Source organism: Rhipicephalus sanguineus, chromosome 3, assembly GCF_013339695.2.
Source record: "Rhipicephalus sanguineus isolate Rsan-2018 chromosome 3, BIME_Rsan_1.4, whole genome shotgun sequence".
Lineage (NCBI taxonomy): Eukaryota > Metazoa > Arthropoda > Arachnida > Ixodida > Ixodidae > Rhipicephalus > Rhipicephalus sanguineus.
Window position 1 is genome coordinate 21,089,031 of NC_051178.1, and position 23,735 is coordinate 21,112,765.

Here is a 23,735-nt window from a genome sequence, read left to right on the forward strand (position 1 = left end):
AAAGAGCTTGATGCCACTGAACAATACATATGCTTGTTGGGACCCCCAGAACACGTCCAAAATTTCCGATATTGCAAATCAATGGGAGTCAAACTAACAAGCTTTATTGTACTTCCAACCTTTGAGTATATACCAGCTGAATAGCCTTTGTCGTCTTTAAATAAAACTTTAGGTTCCCTTAGTCTTTGCAAGGCATATAAAGAAACATGCCATGGATAGTACATGCCTCCAGAAAGTTAAAATTGTTCGCCAATCAATGTTCACTTATTATTACTCATAATTATGCATGCATCAGAGTATTTGCCATTGCGCTGCAATTATGCCTATCATTTTTCAGCATTTCCAGAATAATTCTTCACTGCTTGCCTCACTCACCCCTGCCGTATCTTCGCGTTCTTGAGCCAGATCGTTATGAAGCCCTTTATTTTATCGTCAGAAGCACCACGAGTGCGGTGGTTCAGCTTTACCGCTTCTGTAACAAAGAATTATAAAAACAGGGTGAAGAGCAAAAATATTACATGCTTTGCAATTCATTAGGAAGGGCTCATTCACATTATCATCATCATCAGCCAGACTACGTTTACTGCAGGACAAAGGCCCCATATTCCGCCTGTCAACTCGGTCCTGTGCTTGCGGCTGCCACTTTATACCCGCAAACTTCCTAATCTCATCTGCCCACCCAACTTTCTCTCTCGCCCTAACCCGCTTGCCTTCTCTGGGAATCCATTCACATATAGGCTCGCTCAAATGCATCCGGCACTGCAGCATCTTGTAGTAAACAAACCTCTTAGCTAGAAAATGAACTGCCTCGGGGTTGAGAGCAAGCACGCTGTACTGAAGACTGCAGGGGCGAGTGACGTGATGTTTACTACGTCACAGCGACAGCAGCGCTGGCCTCTCCAGTGGTCGCCCTTGAGGCCAATAGTTTACTCCTTTCACAAGCTACCATGTTTAATAAAATATTGGAATATTGGTCGATGTTTTTTTTTTTTTTCAAAATGTCGCTCGTAATCAGCTATTAGAGTATCCTTCAAATAGCTAATCCTACACTCGTTCACAGGCCACATTGCTCAGGCGTCAAGGACGCCCTACAGAAGGCCAACATGAACTGGTTGTTATACCTGGCAGTATGATGACCCAGCTGCTGCCACTAGATGTAGTTGTTGCAAATCTTTAAGGACAGTGTCACAAAGTTCTAGAAAGAGTGGTTGGTGAAGGATTATGCCACCATGACACTGAAGAGACGCTGTTATGACAGCTGATGAGGGTCAAGAATGCGTGGGAGGACTTGCCAGCAGAAATAATTGTAACAAGCTGTAAAAAGTATTGCATTTTGAATGTGCTCAATGGCAGTGAGGACAAGGTGATTTGGGATGCCGAGGATCTCGCAAAGCGTACAAGGACAGCTTTGCCAACACTTGTGATGAAGATGATGCTCCCATGGCAGTGACAAGTTATCGTAAATAAAGGTGCACTAAGTTGCAATTTGTCAGCTTCAAAAAAGAAAATATCAGTCAACCAGTATTCAAATCTTTTTTTTTTCACATGGAGTATTAGGGGTCAACCTATATCTCTGCTTTTCACATAAGAACTGTATGTGCTAGGTGTGCATGGTATGTTGTGTATAACCATGACTAATACCCCTGTCACACTGGACGTTTTAATGTCATTCGAATGGAATGACATTCGCATCTAATGACATTATGCGGCTGCTACACAGCGATATTTAATGTCATTAGGATCGAGTGACTTAAAAAATCGAATGAGTTCGAGAAACACATTTGCCGTCGCACTCGGACCGAATGTGTACTCTCCACCCCAGAGACTACTTAGAATGTGTCAATCCGCAGTCTCAAGTTCGGAAGCATTCATTCTAACACGCTATTAATTTTGCGTTTTGTAAGGCATCTATTATTTTAAAGAGTACATGTGTACGGAACGCTTTTGCGAAATGTTTTTACTCTCCACCTCAGTGGCGTCTGGCTCGCGTCCCGGCGCTGTCGGCCATGCTGCCATGTAAACAAACAGACGCCTGTGTGCACGTGTGCATGCAGCAATGGAATCATCAGCTCCACGAGCGCACTGGACACAGTCAGCTTTGGGAAGACAATTTAAGTGACTTGCGCAAAGCCAAGAGGAATAGTAAAGTGTATGCCCGGATCGTGGAAGAGCTGCGTAAGCTCGGCGGATGCAGTGGCGACCACTGCCGCGATCGAGAACGCATTCGCTTGAATGCGTTGGAGAATGTCATCGCTGCGTTTGCACTCTTCATCTATTTCTCGCCCCACTCTTTTCTTTTGGCTCACACGCTTTTCGCGCAACGCCAAATACAGAGCAACTAAACGCTTTACATGCTGCAGCTTGGCGTCGTCGTGCAGCGGCACTGCCATGTCGGCCATGTTTGTTGTGTTCTCTTGGCTGTGGCTACTGGCTAAGCGTCGTCCTGGCTTGTTTGGGCCGGATATTATACAAAATACCATTTCTCTCTGTGTTTATTTAGTGACGCGACTCCCGACATACATTCTAAAATAAATAACTTCTCTCTTCCACCACACTGCATTTACCTTCCTCAACTTTTCCGGCCTTCTTTTTTTCGATTATCGACATTGATATCATGAACGAATGACATTAGTTTTTCCAGTGTAGCACCACCACAGATCGAATGACATTCGGTGCACAGAATGATTGATCTTCGAACCTAATGACATTGCACCTCCAGTGTGACAGGGGTACTTAACCTTGAGTTCTACCTCAGCATATTTTGTATGCTGGCTACCATTGTGCTATAGAAGCTTCTTAAAATTTTCATGCACTCACACCAAGTATGCCACTAATGCAGATATGCACATCAAGTTTTGCCAGTTTTCCAGGCCCACTAAGCTAATTGGGCCTGCGCAACATACCATTGCACCATCAATTGCAAGCTAAACTGAATATACTTATCAGACTTGTATTTTACATATTACAAATGAAAATTAGTAATAAAATAGTTTTTGAATGATAGGATGGTGTTTCTCTTTGACCGATGATAAAATAAAAAAAACAGACATGAGACAATTTAGCATTTATATAAGCATTACCTTGACATTCTCATATTGAATAGCTCAAAGTATAAAAGTGCATTTTGCACTTCTCACTGGTCATTTCCCATTTCACCTTGCTACAAAATGCAATAGGTTTGAAAACTAAACAAATTTTCAATTTATAATAGCTTTGTTTTGAATGATGATGCATTTAATTTGCCCACAGCAATCACGGCCACTGAGGAATTCGTAAGCGAGAATGATATGAACTCACAGGTATTAAAAAAAAAATACACTTAGACACATTCGAAGCTTTTCTAAAATGTGGAGCCTGAACAAAAATTTTCACCAATTGCTCACCTTTAAAAATATCGCAGAGATGTAGGTGGGAGAAATTCTCTTTTGCTTTCCATCCAGTGTAACTATACAGAGAGGCCAGGGAGTCTTCAAAAATGAATCTCAGTTGAGCTCGCACCGCCTGACCAGTCGTTCCACACCAATGGCTGCCAAACTGCTTAACCTAAAGAGAGTAAAAAAAGTGACAATTTCGGTGCTATATTAAGTAAGGGTGTGTGAATATTGAAAACTTCCTAACATTTGCACTAGAATTATATCATTACAAGCATTCATATTACCAGAATACAAATATACCATTTACGATTAAAAACAAATATAACAAACATAAATTGGTACGCAGTGTGCTTGGTCTTGTGTTTTAGGACGCCGACATTCAAAACTGCTCAATTAGAAGAATTATTCGATTCACACTGAAACATTATTGTTTGCATTCACTGTGTACTGAAAATTTTCCTATTCACACAGCTATAGTACTAAGTAATATGCTCACCAGTTCTCGTCTGAGCTCCATGCTACTTGCAAGTGATCTTCAAGAGATGAAACATCTTCCCGACTACTTAACGGGAACGTAAAGTTGCCCAGTTGGTCTGTGTGCCTTGGAACTATAGCAGTCAACATTTGAACGATGGTTTCATTTTGCAGTCGAATTCGTTCCAATTCTTTCAGAATTTTTTCTTGACCTAAGACAGAGGAGTGTCAAACTAGAACACTTGCCAAAAATCCATTCAGAACATAATTAAAACACTTGATTCATCTACAGTATGCATTCAATAAATACATGCTAGGAGGCCAAAAACTTGGGATTAATGTTTGACCTAAGATTTATAGCTGCACTTGTTGAAAATGATAAATTTTAAATTAAAGCTGCTGTAATCTCAGTATGCATTATTGAAAGCCCTAATAACTTGAAGAGGATAAATAACCTAGATTGGATTCATTTAAAACAGATCCTGCAAAGTGGTTTGTGCCTGTGCATCTCTTGAATTGAAACTTACTTTGCGGAGCACACAAGGCAGGAGGCCTCTCTTGCAGTGGTGGGAACGTCGTGCTTTGGCTACAAGCGAAGAGATATTGAATATGGAGCTATATGAGTGTCTTATCATTAAAACGAACATGACAGACAAACATCCAGAAAAGTCTTACTTTGAAGGAGTCAAGGTGCAGTACGTTCTGTCACGATTCTGGACATCTGGGAACCTACAAACAATTCATGAGAACTATAAGTGGCAGAATTGGTTGATCCCTTTGAAACATTTTCTGATGAACCTAGTGCGAGGCCTTGCTCATAATTACGCCATTCTGTTCTATAAAGCTGCAGGCACAATAATTTTATTGCAGTTATAACAAAAATCAGCAAACTACAAAAAGAAAAACCGTAACTCACATTACTGGTGCGTCAATTTGCAGACTCGATCCACGACGTGCGTGTGATTCCCTGTTGAAATGTGCTTAATTAGAACAATAATGGCATACTAGACGATGCAAAAAAATGGTAACTAGCACTTACACGAATGCCGGCTGGCAGTTTCCGTGCTCATATCTGAAAAAGGATTTTAGACCTTCTAAATCTTGCAAGCAGGTCTGTGATCAATACACAGTGCAGGCACAATGATATTACTTAAATTGGTTTTGAGGAATTGAACAACTTAGAACACCTACCTAGCTTCAACAAGAGGTGTTCGCATGCTTTCTTGGCTCTGATGCCTGCAAATTATGCTCCTAGGGGGTAGAAAAGAAAAAAAAAAGAAAGAAAACCGTAACTCACATTACTGGTGTGTCAATTTGCAGACTTGATCCACGGCGTGCATGTTGCGCCCTGCTGAAATGGATTAATTAGAACAATAATGGCATACTAGACGATGCAAAAAAATGGTAACTAGCACTTACACGAATGCCGGCTGGCAGTTTCCGTGCTCATATCTGAAAAAGGATTTTAGACCTTCTAAATCTTGCAAGCAGGTCTGTGATCAATACACAGTGCAGGCACAATGATATTACTTAAATTGGTTTTGAGAAATTGAACAACTTAGAACACCTACCTAGCTTCAACAAGAGGTGTTCGCATGCTTTCTTGGCTCTGATGCCTGCAAATTATCACTGTGTTATAAACCTGCTCCTAGGGGGTAGAAAAGAAAAAAAAAGAAGAAACCGTAACTCACATTACTGGTGTGTCAATTTGCAGACTTGATCCAAGGCGTGCATGTTGCGCCCTGTTGAAATGTGCTTAATTAGAACAATAATGGTATGCTAGACGATGCAAAAAAACGGCAACTAGCACTTACATGAATGCCGGCTGGCGATCTCCGTGCTCATATCTGAAAAAAGGTTTTAGAACTTCTAAGTCTTGCAAGCAGGTCTGCGATCAATACACAGTGCAGGCACAATGATATTACTTAAATTGGTTTTGAGGAATTGAACAACTTAGAACACCTACCTAGCTTCAACAAGAGGTACTCGCATGCTTTCTTGGCTCTGTTGCCTGCAAAGTATCACTGTGTTAGAAACCTGCTCTTAGGTTTGAAAAAGAAAAAAAAAAAAAAAACATAACTCACATTTGTGGCGCGTCAATTTGCATACTCGATCCATGACGTGCATGTGGTTCCCTGTTGAAATGTGCTTAATTAGAACAATAATGGTATGCTAGACGATGCAAAAAAACGGCAACTAGCACTTACATGAATGCCGGCTGGTGATCTCCGTGCTCATATCTGAAAAAAGGTTTTAGAACTTCTAAGTCTTGCAAGCAGGTCTGCGATCAATACACAGTGCAGGCACAATGATATTACTGAAATTGGTTTTGAGGAATTGAACAACTTAGAACACCTACCTAGCTTGAACAAGAGGTACTCGCATGCTTTCTTGGCTCTGATGCCTGCAAAGTATCACTGTGTTAGAAACCTGCTCTTAGGTTCGAAAAAGAAAAAAAAAACATAACTCACATTTGCGGCGCGTCAATTTGCAGACTCGATCCATGACGTGCATGTGGTTCCCTGTTGAAATGTGCTTAATTAGAACAATAATGGTATACTAGACGATGCAAAAAAAAAAAAAAAACTGCAACTAGCACTTACATGAATGCCGGCTGGCGATCTCCGTGCTCATATCTGAAAAAGGTTTTAGAACTTCTAAGTCTTGCAAGCAGGTCTGCGATCAATACACAGTGCATGCACAATAAGCAACTTAATACACTTACTCTGCTTGAACAGGAGGTACAGGTGAGCTCTGTTGGCTCTGGTGCCTGCAAAGTGTCTGTTTTAGAAGCCTTGTCTTTGGTAAAAAAAAAAAGAAACACTTATATTAATGGTGGACCAATTTGTGCATTCGCTTCCCAGGATTGCAAGTGCCTGTTGAAGTATGCTTAATTAGAACAAAAATGAAACACCAGACACTGCTAAGAAAATGGTGATGAGCACATACATTAATACAGACTGGCAGCCTCCCTGTTCACATCCGAAAAAGTTTTTAGAGCTTCTAGATTTCGCAAACATGTCATCAATCAGTAACAATGCAGGCACAATGACTACTTTAGATATGAAGAACTCAGCAACTAAAAACACTTACTCTGCTTCAAGAAGAGGTACAGGTGTGATCTGTGGGCTCTGGGGGCTGAAAAGATTACTATTTTAGAAGCCTTGTTCATGGTGAAAAAAAAACATAACACACATCCGTGGATCAATTAACCGCATTTGATCTCCAGCATAGTGGCTGCCTATTGAATGTGCTCAACTAGAATAAAAATGACATACCAGACACTGCCAAGAAAATGGTAATGCGCACATATGTGATGCAGGCTGGCGGCCACCATGATCATATCTGAATAAAGGTTTCAGAGCTTCTAAATCTTGCAAATGTATTTGGGATAAATATACAGTCAATCACCATTACAACAAACTCGGGATTTGTCCAATTATTGACTACTGTGATGCAGTGAGAAATGTCTTTGAGGAAGCATTATGCCAAAAACAGTGTGAAAAGTTGTACTATTCCTAGTTATGGAAAACAGTGCATGAGCTACAATGCTCAGCTTCCAAGAATGAATTTCCAACCGCAACGGTGTGTTCAGAATTCCCTAGAGAAACATGCATAAGCCTCAATTATATATCCACACGGCATGCAGGAAGTACTTACAGCTTGTAAAAAGTGAAAAATTATCAGTACAGCGTTTAAGGATTTGTTTAAGGGCTAGATATAGTCCAGCGTAGCGCGTACATGCGACATGGTTAAGCTACGCGGGCGAAAAGTAAAGAACATATAGTGTGGCGTCACAGTGTAGCCGCTCCCGGCAGAGTTTGGCGTGCTTGTCGCTGCCGCCGCAGAGATAAAGCGTGTTCCTATTTCACGCGCTGACATTAGACCACAATGCACCGAGTGCGGCAGTGGCAAAATGGCAGTGCATGGGGCGCGTTTGAAAAGTGCGGCTGTGGTTTACTCAACGCTGATTAACGACCACAATTATTCTGTGTCAACTCGAAGGAATTACAGATGACATGTGCGTGTAGACCAGCAACAGTGCGAACTGCTGCGACTAGGAGAGAAAAAGAAACGCCTGGGAAGCCTTCGGAATGCACTCTCGTATGTACATAGATGTTTCGCTTTTGTTTCCAATGCAATCTCTGTTGCTATTTTCTGGTCCTAGAGCATTTAAAGCAATGCTTGTAAGGAAAGATGCTTCCGATGTTAAGCCAAACAGTGCACAGAGCGAGAAAATGCACGCTTATCAACCAAGGCATTGGTTGAGCAGCAAAGAAAAGAGAAAATGGTGTATGTTTCAACCGAAAAACGCGGAGCCGCAGACATGTTAAATGAAGACAGTGCGCATGCGCCACTCCGAAGCTGCTCGCTGCGGCATGGTGAGCGCGCTGGTCTCTAAAGTGAGGAATTGGCCGTCGTCGCTAGCTACATATACCAAGCGTATCCAACCTCTGCTCACACGACCTGATGCGTTGAACATGTCCAACTATAATTAGGCCTTTAATGGGCATTAGGCTGCAAATATAGAACTCATTAGGCCAGAATGGGGTATTCATGCGCCTTTAAATTACCACAATTAACGATTTCTAAAACAACTACCCTACCTATCATCGCTGACGAAACGTGGTGGTGTCCCAAGTGCACTTGCATGAAGGCCTGGTTCCAACTCCGTGCTGCTGGATGGAGATGGGGAGCTCCTATATGGGCAAATGCAGCACATACACATGGGACTTTTACGAGGCTGCTTTTGTGTAATAATAGGTTTTTATTACCCCATTTATAAAATCTAATTTAATGAGGACTAACACTAGTTTCCCACGTAATCTCTCCAAAAAAGTGGCAAGTTATTCCCAAAAGTACAAGCTAGGTAACCTAATTCTCCTTGATCAAGCACATATATCCGACCTAATTATTTTGTATGTTACGTTACATGTGTTTCTCAAACAGGTCTGCACAAACCTAAACATCATACACCTTGCAAGAGACATGAATTCGGTTTCCACAGTGAAAGTCTTATTTCAATGAAGGTGAAATGCAAGAGGTTCATTAGCTAGAAACCGCAGCACCATTAACATGTAACTGCACACAACTAAATTTTTATATATTGGACAAGCAGATTTATTTCATGCCTGCTAGCCACAAAAACTCAACGATAGCTGGACAAAATCTTCCTGTTAAGGAAAATTGAACTTAACATGGACAAAATTATGAACAAAATCACCAGCTTGAGAAACTTGTCGAATTGGAAAGACAAGCTCACTCATACACTGTCTTTCACAGCGTAGGGAATACTTATAACAAAATGCAACACCTAGGAGAGAGTTTGCCATAGAGATTTGCTACATTTTAACATGTCCCTACCTTTAAGAGCCCTCTCGCAACTAGCATAGTTTTTTACATATCCAGGATATTCCCTGTAAATCTTTATGCAAAGAGGCTTTGATTTCGCATCTTGCAATTCATTATATTTAATACCTGCATACTCATATGCACATCACTGAAATGATAGCAACCTTAGATCTGGTTCGTCTGGCATTTCATGGCCATTTCGGCGGCGACGTTTGCCTCTGCCCATTTCAGTATCTGTAGCAGGCACGTTGTCCGTATCTTCTGCCTCCCGTGCCTTTGCTCTTGCATGCAGGTATGTACCTGCACATGAAGTTGCAAGGCATGTTTTGCTGCGACACTGTTGAGCTAGTCCGACATGCACACCTACTGTTGTATACACTAAAGTAGCATAAAATAGTGTCAATTTAAGCACAGAGTATAGTAGTTAATGACTTCTTGTGACAGATTTCCATAAAACTGATGTGAGCAGCAGCCGCTCATCTTATGCCTCACTTGCTTATGCTGGTCTTTACATGCTGCATAAAAGTTTAGTGCATGCCTGAAGATGCAATGTTTCCCAATGCCACAAATGGGCTTGCCAAAACTGTTCAAGACTGTTGCTGGGTAGTGAGTGAACATGCTTCTGTAAACTTGCTGCCCTTGTAAACAAAGATACAGCACAGAAGCCACAGCTTTAGTCGCACAATGTAATGTTCAAAAACATGCAGATGGGGTCAACAATTGATAGGCAATATACTGAGTGCATGGCTGCTGGCGTTTCTACGTGCGACTGCAAAGCGCTGCATGATGCGTGGATGTGACATGCTGAACTATGTACTGCAATGATGACTGATGCCCATATCACTCACGAGTGCCACAAAAAGACAGTGGACACCATGGAGGTTGAGTACGACCATCATTAAATGAGCACTCAGCAGTACTCACGGACTGCAACGCAATGATACCATACCAGTGCATGGCCACTAGTACAAGCCATGCCTCCCTTGGGCTCCTATAGAAGCATGCCATTGCATTGTGCAAAGGTGAACATGCCTTTGGAGCAGAATTACTTTTTCTGGTACCCAGTGACCTTGTCCATAGTTTAAAAGGTGCCGTGCAACACTTTTTCAAGTAGTCATGAAATGGATTCAATCGAGAAACTTATTACCTCATGAATTCACCGCTGCAATAATTTTCAGAATCCGTCCCATACGAGCCGAGTTGCAAAACTTTGTCACACATTGCAATTGCATTCTCTTTTCTCTCCTCCTGACGAAAGTGCTGGAAGCTCACCAGGGAGGGATGAAAAAGAAAATCTGTCACGCATGCCTCGTGACCTTGAGCACTTTCCCTCTTTTTCTTTTTTTCCTGAGAATACGCGGCTTTTCAATGCAATAGATAGCATGCGCAGACATGTCACGACCTCCCGCAGCAGCCAAAGTAATGAATGACCAAGCATGCCAATATATGCGTGCATCTATAGAATGAACATCACAATTGTGCAAAGGGACACTAAAGGAAAAGTCTGAATAGGCTTAGACTGATGAAATACGTTTTCAGAAATATACTGCCGTAAATTTTACCAACATACTACACTGGGAAATAAAAGTTACTTCAACTTTAGAGTTTCGTACTGAAGCTTGCACCTCTGAGATGTCATGGATGGCAAGACTAACATAAAACTTCAAGCTCGCATAAAATACTACAAAATTCATTTTTTGTCGACAAAGAGATGTGCAGACCCACACAGGGACTATGGTATAAAAATCTGTCACATAATGGCGATTGGTGTGCGAAGAGTGGTGAAATCCCTTTGAACTTTCTGTTTATATGTTTTTCTGAGTTACAAAACTTCTTGTTGTGACAAAAGTGGTGCATTTGATATTGCAAAAAAGTAATCTACGAATATGAGAAAAATCTTCTTGCTTTTTAGTGCCACTTTAAAGAAGTACAAGATGATGAATGAAGTTTGCAGATCTTATCAAACCTGTTTCAGTTGGGATACAAAAGTGCTCGAAAGCTTCGCCTGCTGGCACCACATTTATTCAAGCCCTGAAAATGCTCTTTCTTGCTACGTACCACAATGCAATCATTTGCGTGTCAACATGCACCCACCAGTGGCATGACATGTACTAGTGGCCAGACATTTGGAGTCTTATTTTGTGAGCGCTGCACATTAATGATTTACAGAAGTGCTGATGACCTCAGAAAAAGCTTACTTGCTGTAGCTATGACGACCACCCGGTGCTTCGAAAATGAGGCACTAGGGAGTTCACAATGCGATATAGCCTTTGTGAGGCGGGCAGGGGTGTAGGCCACTGCCACAAGCACGTATGGCCGCACACCATGACGAAGGGACTGCTTCCACATCATTAGTTTCGGCGAAGCGGACTATTGTGAAACCTAAAAACAAAATAAGAAAGGCAGTCACCACCATAGATGCTAAATGATAACTAATTCAATTACCATGCTGACTGGGCGAGCTGTGCATTTACAACTGCTTTTTAAATTCTAGTAGTTCATCTTGACTAAACAGATTAACAAGCTTCGTCTACATTTCATTTCATAGATAGCGCGCAATAATGCCAGAACTTGGGAGCATAATACGGTGCTATACATGCGACAAATGCGCACAATGCTGCTCAAATGCAATAGAATATACTGTGAACACCAATAGATAGGTATTTCGTTGCTTTTTTTTTAACAGGCAAGACTTAAGCATGCTTAAAACTTCAGCATCACAAGCACCATAGTACTTCCAAGATTCCTCTTGTTTACAGCAGATTTTGCATGATCCGAACATCCAACTAAAAGAAGATAGTGTCTCCACTTCAGCGGAACTTGCATCACCTCGTCGCATGTAGTTGACGATACAGTAAAAAGCTCGTTAATTCGGATTTCTAGGGACCGGAAAAATGTCCGAATTAACCGAATGTCCGAATTATCGAATGGTCGAAATAAACACAATAAATGCAAGAGCTTTTTCAACATACCTTTACTTTACAGGTAATCGCGGATGCGCCTCTGTTTTCGAGCAGAAATTCGCGCGGACACAATTTTTCTGAGCCCTTCAAGGTGCTCAGCAGCTAGCATGCTGTCTGCAGTGCCAAAGCAAAATTCTTTAAGGACGACGAGGGCCTCCACGGCTTCCTTCACAGTACGAGGGGGCCTGTGTGGCTCATAGTGTGGCTGCTCCTCTTCAGGCTCTTCGTTCTCGGATTCGTCGCCATGCATCACTTCCTTGACGATTTGCTCATCAGTCAGAGAGCCGGCAGTGGCAACGCCATCAATGCCGATATAATCGTCGAGTGTCACTGCATCAGGCATAACACTTCCGAAATCCTGCCAGTCATCGCACCGTCGTTCGGCGACACTTCGGCCACTGCGGCATCGCTGGAGTCGGGTACAACAAAGCCACTGTTCCTGAAACAGTTGGCAATGGCGTGCGCAGGCGTGCTCTGCCACACATACGCAAAGAATGCTAACTGCGCTCAGGAGACTCACGTCGTATCGTTTGCCGACGTCATGGCACAGGAGCTTCTTCTTGCCGGGAGAGCCCATTTTTTAGGGCACGCCAAATTTCTACTTTGGTGGTGAAGTCCTTGGCCTCGTACTTGGGCCGCTTCGCCGGCGTTGCCATCGGCGGAGAGTGTGTTCACACGAGAAGTCAGCACAAAAGCACCAGCAACGATCAAGCTAAAGGAGCCGTACTGAATTGTTCCTCGATAAAACGGCGTTCAACGATGCGGCACACCAACGGGAGCAAAGCCGGCAAAGCAACAAAAATGACACCGCGCCAAACCCACACGCTATCACGCGCGAAGAAAAGGCGTTCAATCAGTCTCAAGTCAAGCCAAGCCGATAATTGATGTCCATGGCGATGCTGCGTTTGAGCTTCACTTTTGTTCCGAATAGTTATTTTTTCGTTTCGAGCCTCGCCAGCGGCCCGAAAGTCGCCGAATTATCCGATTTGCGGTCAAATCTGTCCGAAATAACGAGCGCCCAGTCTCAGAGTGATGCATATATTTACAGGGACCAGAATGACGTGTCCGAATTAACCGATTTTCCGAATTAACGAGAGTCGAATTAACGAGCTTTTACTGTATCTACTGTAAAGTTGTAAAGTTTTTCAAGGCAGTGCAAGCCACTCATTGTTGACATCTACGAGGCGACTGGGGCACGCTCCCTGAAGATGACAGTCCACATAGTTCTCGATATTGTGGCTGCTGAACTGGAGTGTCTATTCGCACTGCCACAAAGTACAAGTAACGAAGTGTGAAAATACCTCACAAAATGACTCTAGCAATCTGCATTTTGTAAAGCACGATAGCTTCACACTACATGATGTTCATCTTAAGATACACCACATATAGCTGAAAAAAAAATTCTGACTCTTCAGAGTGCTAACAAATTTTTTCCTAACGTACTAATTCATCATTTACATTTAGAGTGATATTGGTAAGCTGACTGTAATGCAAGCAACCACAAGAAAAATAGCACTCATTAATTTTTATGAACACTAAGAGAGAGTCTGCCATTCAAACCAGGGCCCATGTAGTTGGCAAGTTGGGCTTGTTGGTACATAATCCTGACACACTACACAGTGCACAAATATATAACTGATGGGAGGAAAGTGTAAATTTAAGGGTTCGCTTTCTTTGTTCGGCATAATAATAATGAGAGCTAACAAACGACAACAGACAACTAACGGAAGGAACACAAGCGACGATGACGAGTGCTGAACTTTCAACAACCTATACTGGAAAATTGCTGGTATATTTATACTGTCTGACACAGACGACATCCACTGCACATGCATAGATATGCCATCTCATTATCAGCAAGTCAAAGGAAATCCACGCTTACACAACCCTCCCCCATATAGGTAGTGCATTCTGCTTCAATAATTTCACGGCTGATCCATGTTTTCCTTTGCTTAAAACATTAAGTCGGGATTGCAATCTTGGCAAGTTATACAATGACTAGTTAAGAAACGTTCGAAATCCTTTCCATCACGCACATTAGTTTTAATTGTTTGAATGTTCCCTTAGCTCACCCTTAATGCATCTCCCAGTACTCCCAGTATGGCCAACATACACTTTCTCGCACTTTATAGGAACTTCCTAAATCATCCCTTCTGTGCTGTCAGCAAAGGAATGCCTGTGCTTTGTGCTAACGACCTGCAGCATCTTTGCCTCCGGGTCAGTCATTTTGCAGAACTTAAACAGCCTGTTTGGCACTGAGAATACAACTTTTTCAAATTGTGCGAAGCTTGTGCACATAAGGTTTCTCAGCTACCTTCTGCCTGGGTGGTGCACTGGCTTCACAACACTGCAAACAATGGCTCATGCTTTTGAGCAGGCTCTGTGCGACAGAAATGAGGGGCTGGGGATCCCCAGCACTGGTCAGCTTTTAAGCTTCACGCTTTGGCAAGATTCAGAGCGATCTTGAGGCATGACATAGCTGTCATGGCCCGCATTCCCTGAATGCATGCCTTGTACCGCTCAGCGATGACATGGTGGACTATCTACTTGTTTGTTTGTTTTTCCCGCACACTACTTAATTTCATAGGTCCTAGCCTGTAACACCATGCTATATCAAATGGGGTATAGCTTATATATTACAAGCGCGACTTTTATGCATTTTACCTTTAATGCAGTTTACCAGCCATTGCAGAGATTGCACCCTATGACTGAGCTGTGCACTACAACACAAGGTGAACATCAGCCAAATGTCCAACAATTTAGTAATCATTATAGCAATTTTTCTGCAGTACATTATTACTTGCCATGTTTAGCAGAGGTGTTTCTTGCTGCTGCTTTAGAAGTGGTGGCTCTCAACGCAAATTCACTCATACTGGTTGAGCAAGAGATGCAGTTATATCACTGCAATAACAAAAACAAAAAAACAAGCTTTCAGCATGGCAAAGGCATGTGAGACTGCTTATTTATTTTGAAAAGCCACTACAAGCATAGGTGGGTGGGGGAGGGGGCAGCAGGGGGAGAGGGGCCAGCCCCATACATTGACACATACGGAAGGAGGGGGGGCGACAGGGTGATGCAAAGTCAGCCCTATACATTGACGTGATTGGGAGGGGGGCACTGCAACAAACCCCCCCAAAGAGGGAACCCTGCGCACGCTTATAATTACAGGGGATGCCTGAACCCGTACCAATCGGCATTCTAATTCAACCATTGCAACGCAACACATTCACCATACAAAATGTGCTAAGAAGGTTGGCATGCCTACTAGGCTGCACATGCTCATGGGCACACCATGTCAGAGCCTGCAACTGCTGCAGATGTCGCCCCACAGAGCAAGGCCGGCTGCTCAGGCATTCACCACAGACGTTGATGCAGCTGAACAATGAAACGCAAATAGTGGAAGTGCCTAGATGCCAGTACACGCTGTGACATCCATGTCTGTTCATTGAAGGTGTTGCACTGTGGTATAGCAAGAAGGTCTTAGCACATTTGGTAAAGAATTAGTCCTGTCCAACGTGGAAAACAGTTCTACAGAGCACTTAAATATGTTTAAAGCAATGTGTGGTGAGGAAATATAATAGGTGTGCTGCTAACATCATGAATATGACAGGTACTGGCTCATTGATGATGGCAATTAAACAGTAATTCTACCACAAAAATACTCGTACCTTTACTGTACAGCACAAAACTGCACCTTTCTTCCACCAGCATCAATGCATCATGTTTACACCACTCAAGCTATCGCATTTCAATCTGTGAATACTCTGCAACCTGTTGTTTCATGACGGTTGATAATGTGGTTATAAAATTTTTATGATGCATGCAAACATACTACTATTCAAAAATGCCAACAAATGTCAAACCTTCGTTGACTAGAAGAGTAGACGTAGCACAGATATTTTTCAAGTTACGCTGAGTACAGATTGTTCATGATGTATACTACGGGTTCTCTCAAGCACGTTGGTCTCAGGGAGCCCTGCCAAGCACCAAGGAACTCCCCCTTCCCCCATTCACATTTTCATGCAATCATTTTTCTGTCTGTTCATGCCACATTCACGTGCAAGAAATTCAAAAACGATATATATAAACTTGTTCTTTGAAATGAGGTGAACTCGTTTTTCTTGTGCCAACAAAGCTATGAGAGGCTCAGTCACACTCATGGTAAGCCGCATGTCAGCTGCAGTGATTCAGTCGATTCCTCCACGTACTTCTCAGATTGGCTAAAGTTGAGAATGCCTTCTTACAAGAATATGTTGTTGCCAACGGCAGCAGCATGTCCACGGCCTATTTTTTATTTATTATTATTCTCAATACTCAGAAATCTTATATGAAATGAGATGTGACCACAAAATGGCAGCAGCATGTTCACAGCCTATTTTTTTATTTATCATTATTCTAAATACTCGAAAATCTTATATGATATGAGATGCGACCACAATTTTGTGTGAACCCAGAAAATGTATTTTAGATGTATGGAAGGCTTGATCGCAAAAACACGTATACACACAAGCACAAATACAAAACTTGTTGTAATAGACACAAGCATACTTTACGAGGTTACTGCCACTCATAGAGGTGTGCTCCTTTCAAAAGATTGGCAATTCTCAGCTTTGAAAATGCCATTTCGAAAATAGGAGTTTATTGAATAAATCTGAATAGGCCAAAACTTTACCGGCGGGGGTTTGACGGCGGATTTTTTTTATTATTATTAAGAAAACGCGGAGCTCTATTCATAAGCGTGCGCAGGGTTCCCCTTCAGAGGGGGGGGGGGGGGGGGGGGGGGGGGGGCGAAGGTTCGGCACGGCGCCCCCTCACTATTCGCAACTTTCACGGCCTATAGGTGGCGCGACTGTACATCCAACATGGCGGTCGTGAGATTATCGGCCCGCTGCGGACGATTTAGGAACGTACATGTTTGGCGAAGAGTTCAGTTCGTTGCGCTTCGGCTGCACTCCGATTTATGTTTTAGTGAAAGCATGGTTGCGGTGACATATTATAATAAGTAAACAAATGTCTGGTACGTGATTGGAACCTCATTAGGAAGATAAATATGCACATAATTGTAAATAAAGCAAACACACTAGTCGCGTTGCTTGCAGCGCTTAATCGCGCGTTGCAACCCCCGCTGTGTTGTTAGCACGATATGGTAGTAGGAGACTCAGTAAAGATGTCTCAGTAATATCAGAGACATTCTCGGAGACATGCTTTATCTCATTTTTGCTTGCATTGCATTCTGCCGCGTAGCTAGCTCAGCTCCCTTCAAAGCACGAAGTAATGTAAGTAAACGAAAAAAAAAAATGTGTTGCCCTTCGAGACCGAAGCACAAGAACCACTTGAGGCATGTGCGATTATCGGAAATACGATTTTATTGCGCTTTCTTGGTAAAAAAGAGAAAAAAAACCAGCGGAATGCCACAATGGGTCGACAAGCAGCGAATGAAACCGGCGCGAGACGCAATTTTCACGTTTAAGTAAGGGACGTTTCTGTTATCATCCTACGCTTTCGGTGTTTATGTGCAATAAGTAACATCGTACGGGACAGGGACGAAAAAACAGCGCCATCAGCAAGCAATACAGAACAAAAAGAGCTGGAGATGTGAAGGTCACGGAGGCACTTCACAGCCACTTCAGACGTGGAATGGTGCAATGGACGCTTTGAAAGCGGACTTTTCATTATATTCTAGAGGCGGAACGCATTCCTTATCAGTTCTGGTACTGTCTGCACAGCGACTGTGTCGAGCGGAGGAACGAAGCGCGAGAAAGTTGATATAGGTAGTAGTAGTAGGTATATACTCGGACACAAAATGGGACACAAAGGGCCTTAGTTATTTGCTTGCGAAGCTTCACCCGCTTAACCACTCACGGCTTTTCGAGGTGCTAATCTGAAGGGGAAGATTTTGCTTTGCCTCCCGCTGTACGCTGTGAGCACCGAGGCCCGCAGTAAAATCAGTTGCCTTTTTCTTTTATTTTCCGTTCACAGTGAGGAACCGAAAGTGTCACGTATCGAGACCGTGCACACCGTCGCAAAACGACCCCAAACGAGACAAAACAAGTGGCAACATTCGCCGACTCAAGCGGGTCCAACATTTCAATTATTTCAATATCTCAACAGAGCTTCCGGCGGCCACCGCTCGGCGGCGCCACGGTACCTGGAAGTTGCGAATCATGTCAATGTACGGGGCTAGTTTTGCGCCCCCTCCCCCCCCCCCCCCCCCCCCGTGCTCACGCCTATGGCTATATTACAATCGCCGCTGACACGGCTCAAGGCACCAACAAGCTCAGCATGTTAGCTAGCGCTAGCACTTACTCAATTAGTCTACACAAGCAAATCACTCGTCTCAGCAAGTTGACATGTCAAATAACGCCCACACCAACAAGCTGCTGCAACTTCAGCACAATGTACTAGAATAACAGTAAAAGCTGCCGCGTGGTGAGAGAAACACGGAGCTGCGACAGGAACATTTCCAGAAAATGTATACTCTATTCGAAAGGAACGTTACAACATGGCAATTTCAGTACAAGTGATAGTTGGGCAAGTTGGTGTGGGTTCATGGTTAAAAACGGCGCAAGAACACGAGACACAAACTAACAATGCGGGCGTTTTTAGCCGTGGCAATTTCAAGAGATCTTTACATAAAAACATTAAAAGTTACAGTGAGAAAAAGCAAACACGCAAATAAAACGAAATCCCGGTGCATCGCTTCAAAATCGCGGAGTATCCCGCCAAAAACTAAGCGGCGTGACGAGGACGCAGGAAAGTTTAGCGGCGACTACCCACGCGAGTGAGAAGACGAAGAAAGCCTGCCGATTCACGGAAACATCCTCCACAAATACAACAGCCGACTTGGACAAGTGAACATTGCAGCGGAGAAATACAATTTCAAATACTCACCGCGATGCAACTACGCCGTCATTCGACACAAAAAAACAACAAAGAGTTCTCAATACAAGCGGCAGCGGTGACAGCAGCAAGACTGAGCAAGACAATAGCAGGGTTACCAGATGGTGCGAGCTTCAAACCGCCAAATCGGACTTCGAGGTAGCCCAAACATAGCCCAACGCGAAAATTTCAAGTATCCCAAAAATAGCCAAAATCAGCAAATGTATGCGTGAATCCGTTGTATTGCGTAATATTTTTTTTTTGCTATTCAATGCACAATAATTGAGCGATGGCTGCAAAATCTAGAAAAAAGTTTATTGCCGCTTACAACATACAAATGGGGTCGCATTCCAGGGTGTCGAAAATTGTTGGGGTACTTGAAGAACGTCTTTCCACTCTTGTCATAACACGTGAAATGTCAGACGGACACCCTCCGATTCAGTAAAAACTGTAATGCACGCGTATTCAACAAAGCATTTCATAAGAAACACAAGTGTGCATTCTACTTAGAGGCACTTCCGCAGCTATCTTGGATTTTGGTCTGGGACTGAGCAAGAGGGCCCCCTCCACATCTCTTTTTTTATCTTTCAATGTGTGGCGGGGGCAAGGGAGGGGGGGGGGTGTTTGCTCAGCATTTTACGATAGTAGAAGTCACGAAAGTCTAGAGAAAACGTGAGCCATCAACACGGTTTCAAACTGACGACACGTGAAGCCCTTTCTTGGGCTACGTCTCCAGGTGCAGGGATCGTTCAACACACTGGAATGTTTTGATGGCGGGACCTATTAGCGGCATGCGCATTAGCGGCATGCGGCATGCGCCTTGGCGTTCTTTGTAGAGAGCTTTTTAACAGAGAGAACGATCACCACCTTTCTTGGCTTCTGCATGGGAGTACAAAAGCTGACGAGTGGTACTGCATTTCTGGGGGGTCACGCATGTTAACAACAGCCCAAAGGGGCTTATGGTGGCGGCCAAGGGGCCTTCGTTGACTTCGGGAACCCCCAGACGCTCGCGTACGCACGTGGGTGCAGCTGCTGGGGGTCCCCGGCACTTGTAAAGCTGGAGGTAGAAACGAACGCAAAAGCGCACGTGCGTAAGCCGTTAGGGGTCCCCCATAGAGTTAATATTAACTCTATGGGGTCCCCGATACTAAATTATCTACATTTTGTAGCTTTTTGGAATTCTTGCCTAGTCGATAGCAATGTAGCCCAAATATAGCCACATAGCCAAAGACAAAAATTTGACGCCAACTCGAACAAAAAGTAGCCCAATTTGGCTATTAATAGCCCAATCTGGTAACCCTGGACAATAGTCAGCTCGCGCATGCGCGCGCTGCACTCCGGAGTTTTGTCAGCCGACCGCTGCAGAAATTACAGCGCTGCAAGCTACTCAGGCATAGAGTCACTGTATATGCTACAGTAACTCTACTCAGGCACGGCCGCTGGATCCAGCAACCGTGGCTCTCGTATGTCACCTTTGTTGGTGGTAAACGTTTCATACTGAAGTGCACTAGAGAGTTCCTGTGTGCCTGAGTGGTGGTACGGAGACTCGTACGTTTAGGCATCATGTGGTCGCATTTTCCCAGTGACCCAAGACTGGTGATCGAATATGACTCCGCATGGTGAACGGGCTTTAGGCCGTGCTAGCCATCGTTGGGATAAAAGAGAATTGAAATGTTTTTTTTTTATTTAACATAGCGGTTTTATCTCAGAAGAAACGCTGCTGCACCACCTTTTTCTTTTCTTTTTCTCCCGTGTACGCAAAAGCTTCCGTCTGAGTAAGTTTCATAATGAAATAAATGGTACAGACTTGCACGCACCACGCGGAAAGAGATGCACAGTTTTGTTTCACACACTTTCCCTATTTATATATGGGAGGCTTTTTTTTTTTAAAGGCCAACTCCGGTGATTTTTCGAGGTCGATGGATCTCAATGAAATTCGCTGGGCACGTTCCTTTGCACGTTTCCGTCATTTATGCCAAATTACAGGCTTGAGACATGCGCAGATTGTTTGCAAATGAATTTTAAAGATTGTCTGCAAACGCCCTCCTGGATTCCCGCAATTACTGGCAACATTGTGTCTGTGACGTCAGTATTGGTAAGGCGGCGGAAGTGACGCAGCCGAGGGCACCGCTAACTTCGGCGCTTCGGGCGCTACAGCGAGCATCTGCTGTGCACAAGGCGACAGACAGCGTTGGTTTGGCCGGCGCTTCGCGGTCGTCCCGGCTGTCACAGTTTTCATACTCCGCGCCGGCGTCACCGGCATGCCTTGCACGACTTCCGGTTCGTTCGTAACAACGTCTACGTCATACGTAGACAGTACACTCGGTTGGGTTTCGGTTTCGGTGTTGCGCTTTTTTGCTTATTTAAAATTATTCTCCAACTTGCCGAGTATTTCTGCTATCGGGCCCGTAACAGGAGCGTCTTAGGAACATAAAGCACCATTACTTTGACATGGCCAAAAAATCGCCGGAGTTGGCCTTTAAGTGTGCCAGATCTAAAACTGAAACTAGCTCAAGGCTCTATTGACCCATACATACTTTAAACTTTCCTTTAAAAGCATTCCTAATAAATTAATAATAATAAGTAGTAATTTGTTATAACTGTTTTAGAGCAAAGTTGAAAGTATCTATGTGCCAACACAGCCTCATTTAGCTAGTTTCGGTTTTGCATTTGGCCCATTTTGGAAAAAAAGCTCCTCACACACACACACACACATTATATATATATATATATATATATATATATATATATATATATATATATATATATATATATATATATAATATATATATATATATATCTGGCCCCGTGTACTGAAGAAAAAATTTTGCTTACCTTGGGCACGCTGGCGCAACCATGATCCTTTGCAAACAATAAACATCGAGCATGAGAAGATCTTGAAGACGTACGTAGAAAACAAAAATGATGATTGCCACAGGTCGATCGCTGCTGATTCACCACAAACAGTAACTGTTGACACAACCTTATTGTTGATTGTCCCACAAAGTTCGACTAAATGAAAGTGTGCATAAACGTGATTAGACAAGTCACGGGAATTCAAAAATCTTGAAGTGACCTAAAACCTTTGTAAACGCATAACTTTTGTCTTGCATTTCACATCGATCATCATCGCAGATTGCTAGGCAACTTGTTCACTTTAGTTACTTAATTGCGGACTGATTGTTGTCGAGGTGTGCCCCATCGTTATTGTTAGCACTGCCGCATTACATCACTGCGGCATGAATAAGGGGAAAGACCGCAAATTCATCATGACCAGTAGGGACTCGAAACATTTCGTTTTTATGTCGTCCAACTTCCATGAGCGAAGTTCTGCGACAGCACTGAAACTTTCTGAACATCTAGAAATAATGAGCAGATTGGATAGTTATATAGTGGTTTTCTCGTGCATAGCTGCGGCCGACCACTACTGGCATGTTCTCACTGTCAAATGCAAAGCTTTCTGCTACGATGACATTGCCATCTTTGAGCAGACAGCAACTGTTGGCAATATCTGCTTTCAGAAACGTACCATTCACACGTGCCACGCAGTACTGCGGTCCACAACAGTTTTCGGGCAGGCAAACTCCCCTATGCTCTGAGCGCAAGCGCTGATTTTCCTGTGGGGTGTCAGGACACGAGGCATTGTCGTCTGCAGCTTGTCTTGCTTCGTACAGGCGCCTGTGCAGCTGCTGCAACTGCAGCCTACCCGGGCGAACAAGAGCCTTCAACTTTCCCATAAAGCTCTCTGCTGCAAATGCACTGAAAGCGTCTAGAGGGCCAAACAAACGGACGTCATCAGCCAGGTGCACAAGGCCGTGTACGTTGTACGTGACATTCTCAATGCCGTAGATGTCGATGGAAGTATGAACAAAAAATGTCAGCAGCCTTCGTGCATAGTCATTTAGTTCGGAGCACAGCTGTGGATGCGCGAGAATGGTGATGGCAACATGAAGCACCAAAAGTGTTCGTACCTTTTTCTGTCTAGGTAGCCTTGCAGAAGTGCCGGACCACTATAGAGAAGAAACTGGCGGTACTCGGTCGCCTTCCAAGCGCCAAGATCTTGGAGTGACTGTGGTCTGCGTGCGAACTCGCGCACACGTACGAGCCAACTGATGTTAGCTTTGTTGAAAGTTCCGATATTTGGTCATGGCGAAGCCTGAAGGTCGACCGCCTTTCGCCTTTCCATAGCTGAATTAGTTTCTTTTGTACTCCTAAGCAGACCAAGTGCATGTATTCGTACGGAATCCTGATACGAGGCCAAAAGGCAGGGCTGATAATGGCGTGTTGCTGACGTGGTGCTCTGGACATGACTTCTCAGCGAAGTCCAAGTCCGAACGGAGGGGAGCATTTGTTTCTGGAAACACTACTTTGCCTCTGCAATAATGGCCTTTCTGTTTGCATTTGGTGCAGCCGTAGTAACCGCCATGATACTTTGTACCCAAGAGAAATGCCCTCGCAGGAGCATCACAAATGAAAGCTTTGCAGGAGACATCATAATGGCTACCTTGCACAGTGATGCCCTTTGTAAAGCAAGCTGAGCTCCTCTACGAACTCGGATAAGAAATCGTCCACCGAATGCGGCTTTCCTTTGCCTTGATAACAACCAATTACGAACATTAATTGAGGACTGAGCTCCTCACATCTTCCAATAATCGGCCAAAATTGGTCAGCGGTGCTGTTTCCCAATCTTACA

The 23,735-nt window shown here is 43.6% G+C and overlaps 1 protein-coding gene across 1 annotated transcript in view; it reads right to left on the bottom strand.

The window, feature by feature from the left end:
• Positions 1-371: 371 nt before the first annotated feature.
• LOC119385308 (uncharacterized) overlaps positions 372-23,735 on the bottom strand; it is a 25,970-nt gene continuing 2,606 nt past the window's right edge. Inside the window, exons 2-17 of the mRNA XM_049413945.1 lie at positions 11,399-11,497; positions 9,365-9,500; positions 8,456-8,548; positions 6,942-6,986; positions 6,574-6,618; positions 6,452-6,484; positions 5,540-5,590; positions 5,420-5,464; positions 5,268-5,300; positions 5,146-5,199; positions 5,040-5,084; positions 4,888-4,920; positions 4,765-4,815; positions 4,524-4,577; positions 4,376-4,434; positions 372-472 (exon numbers count right to left, since the gene is read on the bottom strand). Coding sequence (XP_049269902.1) covers positions 372-472; positions 4,376-4,434; positions 4,524-4,577; positions 4,765-4,815; positions 4,888-4,920; positions 5,040-5,084; positions 5,146-5,199; positions 5,268-5,300; positions 5,420-5,464; positions 5,540-5,590; positions 6,452-6,484; positions 6,574-6,618; positions 6,942-6,986; positions 8,456-8,548; positions 9,365-9,500; positions 11,399-11,497 — 977 coding nt within the window. The remainder of the gene's footprint in view (positions 473-4,375; positions 4,435-4,523; positions 4,578-4,764; positions 4,816-4,887; positions 4,921-5,039; positions 5,085-5,145; positions 5,200-5,267; positions 5,301-5,419; positions 5,465-5,539; positions 5,591-6,451; positions 6,485-6,573; positions 6,619-6,941; positions 6,987-8,455; positions 8,549-9,364; positions 9,501-11,398; positions 11,498-23,735) is intronic.